The sequence below is a fragment of the Myxocyprinus asiaticus genome, chromosome 27, assembly GCF_019703515.2.
Source record: "Myxocyprinus asiaticus isolate MX2 ecotype Aquarium Trade chromosome 27, UBuf_Myxa_2, whole genome shotgun sequence".
In the NCBI taxonomy this organism is placed as follows: domain Eukaryota; kingdom Metazoa; phylum Chordata; class Actinopteri; order Cypriniformes; family Catostomidae; genus Myxocyprinus; species Myxocyprinus asiaticus.
In genome coordinates, this window is record NC_059370.1 from 45643455 (window position 1) to 45653081 (window position 9627).

At 38.6% G+C, this 9627-nt stretch overlaps 1 protein-coding gene across 2 annotated transcripts in view; it reads left to right on the forward strand.

The window, feature by feature from the left end:
• rab28 (RAB28, member RAS oncogene family) overlaps positions 1 to 6623 on the forward strand; it is a 43047-nt gene extending 36424 nt beyond the window's left edge. For both annotated transcript variants that reach the window (XM_051658506.1, XM_051658505.1), the window contains one exon: positions 5984 to 6623. Coding sequence is in view for 1 of the 2 variants with exons in the window: in XM_051658505.1 (XP_051514465.1) it covers positions 5984 to 6076 (93 nt within the window). In the remaining variant the exon portion in view is untranslated. The remainder of the gene's footprint in view (positions 1 to 5983) is intronic.
• Positions 6624 to 9627: the final 3004 nt, after the last annotated feature.

Genomic DNA, 9627 nt, shown 5'->3' on the forward strand with positions numbered 1-9627 from the left:
ATTTTCGTGTGGGTCTTACCTTTAAATGCTTCTTTAAATTATATGTCGAGTGCTTGGAAAATCACTGCATTTTCACAACTGGAAGGTAAATTGCACTGAACTGTATTCTCCATTGAAGAGGCAAGAATGTCGGAATTTCCGCAAAAAGAATCATATTTCTCCAGTTGCCATTGCGATGAAACTCATTTGCCTTGAGCGCAGTGTTGAGACAGATGTTATTTGTGCATGCAATGGTAAGTGGCACCAGATTCACTTGAGTCACGAGAGAGAACTAGAAGAGATCTCGAGCGTGCATCTGATCTGTATTCTGTACTAAAGCAAGCAGCCGTCTTTATCATTTTATGTCAGGAGGATCTTTTGTTTTGTTTGTTTTTTGTTAGAAATAATAATCCCAATGTTTTCACCAAATGTAACTGTAATCTGAATACGTTGTCTTTTTATGTAACTGTAGCGGATTACAGTTACACATTTTTTGTATCCGGATTATGTAACGCCGTTATAAGTATTCAGTTACTCCCCAAGCCTGGTCAACTGTAATAGTGTATGTGTTGTGCGTATGAATGTACAAACGTGTGTGTAGAGAGATTTGTGTGAATATTTTTATCATTACAAAAACAATTCAAATCATGCTTGGTGAATTTCCCACTCTATCTTTTGATGTGTTAGTATGTTTTAATCAATATTAGGGCTGGGCAACAATGTTGAAATTCTGATTAATCGTGATCTTTATTTGGATGATCCCAATAACAGTTCTTAAAATCCAAAGATTAATTTTTTAATTCTATGCACAATGCTCTAAAATGCAAGTAAATCGCTCACATATGCAACTAAAAATGTCTGTTATTCTCCACTGGCTGGTAAATGTTGAAATTTCAGCAGTGATTGAGTAGTATAGTGGTATAGAAGTTCAGCAGCGAGATAATTTCACTGCGGGTGTAACCGGTCGTGCTCGACCTGCTCCGAGCGGGATTCGAACCGGCGTCACCGGCATGGGAGGTAGGCACGCTAAAGAGGTGGCTAATGGCTACATCCTCTAGTGTCAGTCACTAGTGCGCCTCTAGAGGTCAGGAGTGTGAGGTTTACACACGCAGCACAGCTATCACGTACCAGCTGGCTCCCGATACACGTGTTGAGAGTAAAAGTTTGATTTGAGTCCAAAGACGAGATTCACACAGTCCATTTGTCATTGAAAAATGTCTCTATTTATATACTTTCTGTTCTTTACAGTCAGTTGTTGATCAAAAACAACAAAAATAGAAACATTTCATTTTAATCCACTCTCATTAATATGCACTCTATAACGCTATTCTTAAAGAGACAGTAACGTTTTAACACTTGATTGACATATCAATGTAAATAGTGCAAATTATGCATGTAAACAGTAAACATGCAACTAAATAAATATTTATGCAATATAATAGATGCAATTAGAAGATATTATATTTTTTGATGGAATGGACCATTTTAAGCATGTAAACAATAACAAAGGAATTAGAATGCAACTACTCCTGAAGCACTTCCGGAATCATTACTAGGGATGTGCATGGATAGTCAACATTCTGTTAACCGTTTGATGCGCCACTATTCGAATAATCACTATTCGATTCTACATGTGCAATAGAGGTCTTCAACCTGACATGAGCTGGACGAGTTCCGACAAACCGTCAGGTTTTCCGGCCAGGTTTGGGTCAGTTTTTCAAGTATATGGCTTGATTTTTCGAGCTGCAGTGCAATCTTTCGATCTTTTTCTCAAGTTTAGGGCGAGTTAGGGGATGTTCAAACATGCTTTTGTGTGCATCTGCACAGTTTCTCTAGTATAGATCAGTGATACTGACACGCACTGGACGGACATCTTTGACTGTTGCGCTGGCTCAATGCTCACTCTTTTTCTTTCAGCGCTTTGTGCAGAATCGCATCATTTTTTGACACCGAGTAAAGTTAAAAAGACTTTAATTTTTATAAACGCATCTCGAAACACCTGCGTTGTGTTTCATTCGTTGTGCTGCATTCTGAAGAAAAGTACTTTCCTGACTCCAGACGATAAAACAATTAACCATTCATGAAACCTTGCGGTTAACGGAATGTCAAAAATGATAACCGTGCACATCCATAATCATTACCGGATCCTTTAAATAAGACTCTGAGTTTACATATTTTCTCAAAGAACGTCAAACGTTTACCTGAAGTGACTTATCTAGACGTGTTGTTTATACTGAGCGCGTCTAAGCGAGAGAGATGATGAAATTGGATCGTAGTTCAGATGCTCACAATTAATTCCTCAGCGGAGAGATCGGGAATATTGGATGCTCCAATTATAATCAATGAAGCAGACAAGGTAAGGATTTCTTTTTTTAACCCTCATGTTGTGTTCTGGTCATTTTGACCTTGTTTACACTTTTGGTGTTCCCGGTCAAAAATGACCGGCCTATAAAAATTGCTTGTAAATCTCTCGTTATGCTATATTATTACCAAATATTGGATTCAATCTTTTTGCCAACTTGTTTTCTTTCAATTAGCACAGGTTTTGTATTTCTTTTTGGAACTTATTGATCGTAGGCCTCAATGACCTGAGCTTATTGCACCTCAGTTTTTGAGTGAAAAAAGCATTATTTGTGGATAATTTTGGCAATATTAAATAAAATAGGAAAACATTCTGTACTATTTATCACACTAGTGTTCTTTAATGTTTAACCAGGAAGTTTGTTTTTAAATGCTTTTATTTTGTACAAAATGGCACAAAGTCACACTTGAATGGAGAAAATGAAAGGAGGAGATAAATTGAGTGAAAAATAAAAGAAAAATTGAGTGTTCAGGAGCATGTTCATGTTCACATATGTGCATGTATGCTTGCAAACATAAAGGCCTCGGACCTGTGCAAGCACACATAGACACACACATGTGCACTAACACACACACACACACATGCACGCACACACAAACACATACATGCTCAAGTACACGCAGAAACTCTTGAGTATTACATGCTTTCTTTTTCACAGAGATGAACTTTGTCCTACCCTGAACTGCATCCAACATCCATTCATCCATCCAACATTACCACACACATGCACGCACGCACACACGCACACACATACAAGAACTGTCTTTGCCCCACAGTGACCCCTCTACAAAAGAATCAATAGTATTGTGGTTCCCAGTCAAATGAAATTAATGGGAAAACAAATGCTTTTATTTTCTGAAAAGGGGCATAAAGTAACACTTGTAGTGTTCCCTGTCAAATCTGACCATTGTGACAAAGAAAACTGGCCTAAGCCTATTTACACATTAACACTGTCATATAAAGAACATTTCATGGAACAAAAATACCAACACTGTTCATATTTCTGATATATTTTCTAATCAACAACAAACCAATCAACAAACACCTGGTGGTTTTGTGTCCTCATGCACATTACTGACAATAGCTTTTTGCATGTGCCTTGTAAATGTTTGCAAGAAATATCATCAAAGAACGATTCAGTTAGAGAGGGGTCACTGTGGGGAAAAAACAGTTCTGGTGTGTGTGTGCGCACACGTGTCTGTGTGGTAATGTTGGATGGATGAATGGATGTTGGATGCAGTTCAGGGTTGACAAAGTTCATCTCTGTGAAAAAGAAAGCATGTAATACTCAAAAGAGTTTGTGCGTGTACGTGAGCATGTGTGTGTTTGTGTGCGTGTGTATGTGTATGTAAGTGTGCACAGGTTCGAGGCTGTGGCAGACAAGCCTGTTGTTCAGTAGGGTTAGGAGGATACAGGAACCGGATTAACAATAACAAGACTTTTAATAAAACACTGATGAAGACTTTTAACATAAACAATGACGCACACACACACAGCTTCGTGCGTCTCTCTCTCTTTCTCTCTGGCATCCCCTGCTCCTTCTTTTATGTCTTTCCTGCTGATTGGGCAACTCAGCGCCAGGCGTGCATCCTCTCGGCCCGACCACACCCTCCTCATCGTCACATACCCCCACTGCCTGATTCAGGCCGGGGAAACCTCTGGCCTGACTTACTCCCCCCCACCCCCCCCCCCCTTCCTGGATTCTGCCTCCTAGTGGCCGGCAGTGGCTCCTCCATCCCCTGGTGGACAGCAGCGGGTCCTCCATCCCCTGGCAGAGGCAACGGCTCCACTTCCTGGCGGATGGCAGCGGTGACTCTATCCCCTGGCGGATGGTAACAGCTCCTCCGCCTCCTGGCGGATGGTAGCGGCTCCTCCTTTTATCTCTCTCCCGCTGATTGGGCAACTCAACGCCAGGCATGCATCCTCTTGGCCCAGCCACACTCTCCACCTCGTCACACTCCGCTTCCCTGCAGACGGCAGCAGCTCCTCCGTCTCCTGGCGGACTGCTCCAGTACCATTGAACCAATCCTCTCCTCTGCGTCACAGTCCTCCGTCAGCGGCGAGGGCTCTCTGACGGTAAGTCTTCCTCCAGTCCCGGGTTTCGGCACCAGAGTGGCAGACATGCCTCTTGTTCGGTAGGGAAATGAGGAAGCAGGAACCGGATTAATAATCACAAGACTTTTAATAAAACACTGACGAAGACTTTCAACATAACCAGTGACTCACACACACACAGCTTTGTGCGTCTCTCTATCTCTGGTGTCCCCGGCTCCTCCTTTTATCTCTCTCCCGCTGACTGGGCAACTCAGCGCCGGGCGTGTATCCTCTCGGCTCGGCCACACCCTCCTCCTCATCACAGAGGCCTTTATATTTGCAAGCATACATGCACATATGTGAACATGAACATGATGAACGTGCTCCTGAACACTCAATATTTCTTTTATTTTTTATCTCCCCCATTCATTTTCAATGGCCAGTCATTTTTGACCGGGAACACCACAAGTGTGACTTTGTGCCATATTTTGTACAAAGTAAAAGCATTTCAAAACAAACTTCTTGGTTAAACATTAAAGCACACTAGTGTGATAAATAGTACAAAATGTTTTCATATTTTATTTAATATTGCCAAAATTACCCACAAATAATGCTTTTTTCACTCAAAAACGGAGGTGCATAATCTCAGGTCAATGAGGCCTACAATCAATAAGCTCCAAAAAGAAATACAAAACCTGTGCTAATTGAAAGAAAACAAGTTGGCAAAAAGATCTAATCCAATATTTGATGATAATATAACATATCGAGAGATTTATAAGCAATCTGTAATAGTCCGGTCATTTTTGACCGGGAACACCAAATTAGGTAAAAAACATTTCAACACAGCACAAGGATTAATGAAAAAAAAAAAAAAACTTTTCTTGTCTCTTCTGCACTTGCTTTTTTACTACTCCAACTACCCTGAGAACTTATATTGTGTGACAAATTGCTTATGTTCCTCATTTGTAAGTCGTTTTGGACAAAAGCGTCTGCTAAATGACTAATAGTAAACGACTTGCGCAGCTTCATTCATTATAATGGGAGCAATATATAGTCTACCTCAAATTTACCCGTTCCATGTATCCAGGGAGCATCCAGCCACCGAACAACATGCTCCACATTTTAATAATGAAATTGAATGACAGTGGTGTTAAAGTTAGTTACGATAATCCTGTTAAAGTCACTATGAATGAAGCACCTCCTGCTGTTGTTTTGAATGAGTTCGACAACTAGTAGGAAATGTTCAAGGGACAAAGACTTCCTTAAACCAATGAATAGTCCTTGAAATGGTCTATACATGGAATTTGTTCATTTGATAATTAATGATGATAATCTAATTTTAAAATAAAATGTGTAAAATTAATATTTTCATAATGTGCCAAGTTTGAAGGTCCCCTGTATAGTTAACAGCATTATCTGAGAGAATTTCTTTCGTAAGTAAACATAATGGACACTGAAATATACCAAATGAATCAGAATCCAATCCAAGTCAAATCGAGAGCTTGTGAATCGGAATTGAATGGGGAAATCTGTATCAATACCCAGCCCTAATTAATATATTGATTGTTAATTGGGAGGGTGATTGATTTCTTGTTCTCTCTTCTGCAGTACGTGGTTAAAGCAGATATAGTGAACTACAGTCAGGAGTCGGTGGCTCGAGCTGTCAACCCTCCTCGCAGCTCCATGTGTAACATACAGTGATCAACAACATGCTCTCTCCATGTCTGTCTGTCTCGCTCATGTCTTCAGCTCTAGTGAGTGTCTGTGATCACAAGTGTTGTGTTTTTAAAGAGGCTTATCTGACTACAGATGGGACGCTAAACTCACTCATCCAGAGCAATACATAAACATCAGAACTGAACATCATGAACATTTATTTGACTCATTTGCCAATTAGATATTGTGCTTTTTGAAAGAGCTTTGATGTACAAGAGTAGAATAGAGTTTTACCATTGGAAAAATTGCTTACTGTTGTAATTTGATTGTCGCTCTTTATGAGAAGCTGATATACAGTGAGTGATAATCTGCTGTCTGACGGAAGCAGATTCTTATAAAGGATTTATATGTGTAAAGGCTGCTGGTTGTGGCTGAGAACAACTCGAGATCTCACCGCTACTGAACTCATTCACACCGACAGAAGCCTAACTTCCTGCGGTCAGAGGTTACAGCAGATTATTGCATTTTGAGAGAAAGTACCATTGAGGAAGGCCATTCTGAACATGTTTTACAATAAATAAAATTAAAAACACTTTAAAGGTGCACTCATTACGTTTTTTGCTAATTAAAAAAGTTTTACACATAAAGACATGAATAGCATTTTTTTTAGAAATATGTTGAAAATTATGTACACTCGTTTTAGATGAAGACTCCAGTCCTATCAGTAACCCAATAAAAGCTGTTTAATTTGACATGGAGCGGGTCGCCCCCTCATGGGCGCTGCCATGTTGACAGCACATGACACTGTGTGGTGCAGTTGAATGAGTTACTACCACTAATAATGACAATAATAACAACATGTTTACTTGATATTTCGCTTTCAGCCAATGCTCAAACATAAAAGTACATGTAAACAAATCAAGCAAACCAAACAATAAAACCACAAACACAATATACTTTCTACAAACAACAACAAAGTGCAAGTCAACGGTAAAGTCCAGAGTGATGTATTGATATACAGGAGTGTGATCCACAATACAGTCTGAACCGAATGAGTGCAAGTGGAAAGATAAAATGTTCAAAGGTCCCTGCTGGAGTGATGAAACAAACCGATACTACCTGCAGCTGTCACGGATCACTGATAAGCGGCTGACAGCAAACACCAAGCATGAGCACATGCCGGTGTTCAGCCGGCCGAGAGCTCGTAAATCGAGACTCAAGAATGTCCATTATAGGGATGTGTGTATTATGAGACCGATAAAAACACAGGCAGTAACAAAACAGGAGCTAAACAAACATGTGGTGTGAAGGGACAGCGCTCCAGGACGATGGGCGTCAGTATAGAGCCCAGAACTGCCGGGACGATGGGATGAATAAGAACCAGTTAAAATCTCACTTTGTGCACCTTTAAAGGAACATTCTGTGCTCAATAGAAGTTAAGCTCAGTCAACAGCATTTGTGGCATGAACTAGATTACCACAAAAATATATTTCAACTCTTTAAAAAAAAAAAAAAAAAGCAGAAATGTGTGTTCCAGTGAGACACTTACAATGGAAGTCAATGGGGTCAATCTGTAAACAATAAAATACTCACTGTTTCAAAAGTATAGACACATAAACAATATGTGTGTTAATTTTACTGTCATAAAATCACTTACTAACCACATCTGTGTGAAGTTAGAGCCAATTTTACAACTTTGTTGCCATGACGACGTAACGGCTTAAACCCTAAAATGATAATTTAAATAACTTTACAGCTCAAATAACACACGAGTTTTATCAGAACAATTAATGTCAGTGCTTTTATCAAATTATAATCTTCACATTTCTGTCTTTAAACCCTCCAAAAATTGGCCCCATTGACTTCCATTGTAAGTGTCTCACTGGAACACACGTTTGTGTTTTTATTAAAGAAAAGGAGGGATGAGTCGAAACTCGAAATTATTATTATTTATTTATTTTTTATCAATATTATGCCACAAATTCTATCGATTGAGCTTACCTTGTATTATTGTATATTTTACACAGTATTTCGATCGGGTCAGAATAGTCGCAAAATAAAAATATTAAAGAAAAATACACAAAAAGGGTGTTCATAAACTTTTGAATGTTTTTAAGTTTAAAAAGTAATCGCTGGATCTGCATTTGCAAATCATTTGTTAGCTTCCCTTGGATTTGTTTGTGAATGTTTGGAGAGTTTTCTGGCAGGTTTTGATTGACAAAAACAGCTTTTATAAAAGTGCATCATCTTCAGCCAATCAGATGAGACATTTTCAACCCATCTATAAGAGTAGGCTATAGTTTGTCAACTCTGTGACTCATGATGCATCTCTTATGTGTTTTTAAAGGATAATAAGTAATGTCTTGATGAAATAAAATAATTACAAAGAACATTTTTGATATGCAATACTCTCATGACATCGCTCTTAATTTGTGACCCCCCCCCCCCCCCATTTAATATGTTGTCATATTTTTCTTAATTTATCATGTAGTTTATTATTAAATTCCAAAAGAATATGCTAAATTCCATCTCAAAAATGTTCATGCAGATAATACATTTTCCCCCACTGTAGATTGACTGATTATTTGATGTTTATGAGCATCATTTTGGACCAATAATCTGCATTTAAGCAGGACTCACACAGAGAGGTCTTGTGTTTAATATTTGCAGGCTGCCTGTAAACTGTATTTGAGTGATTTGTCGGCTTGTATGTGCGTGAGTGTGTTTTCATTTCCATGGGACGCCAGGAATCCCTCTACTTAGAGAAGTTCCATTATATGACCTCTGAATATTTATATTTCAATACTGGATGTATTTGCAAACTCAAGCCTCTCCAGGTGTTGTTGAACGTTGTATACTCTGTCAGTTTAGGAATAAATGTCACAACACACATTGACACGCATGTCTGGTTTTTCTTCACTCTTCATCTTCATTCCTCTGGAAAAGTCAAATAGATCTTTTCCAAATCCCACTTTCAGAAGATGTATTAATGTGGAGGAGGATGTAGACATGTGGTCAGGAATATTGTCCAATATTAATATCATTCAAATGTCTGCCTGTAATTTACTGTAACATGATACAGTAAGTAATTACGCTTGAAATAGTCTCCTTTTGACTGCACTTACACACGAGTGAGTCCAGAACTCTTCACATCAACTGATGTGGGATTACGAGTCTCCAAATTTCAGTGACCATGAACGATATTTCATATATCGTATGTATGGAAGAAATCCTCATTTTACCTTCACTACCAAAGAAAAAAAATATAGTAATTTATTAAAAATTTATTAAAAAGAAGAGTAAACTTTTCACTGTACAATGATGTCTTAGTCCTGTTATTTATAATTATAATCTTTAAACTCATTTAAACATGCAACTTTATAATAATAGATGCAGGTAAAAGATATTTTTTCTACAAGTATAAAAGCAGTCATTTTATATGAAATTTTATATAGAGGCCTATAGACCTTATTCACAGTAGTGCCATCTTTGATCAGGGGCACAGCTACACATTTCTGAGCGGGTATGCAAAACGAAATTTTGTGACCCATGTATCTGTCAAGTGAGCGGGATTGGGGGGGTGATGTTTGAGGGGT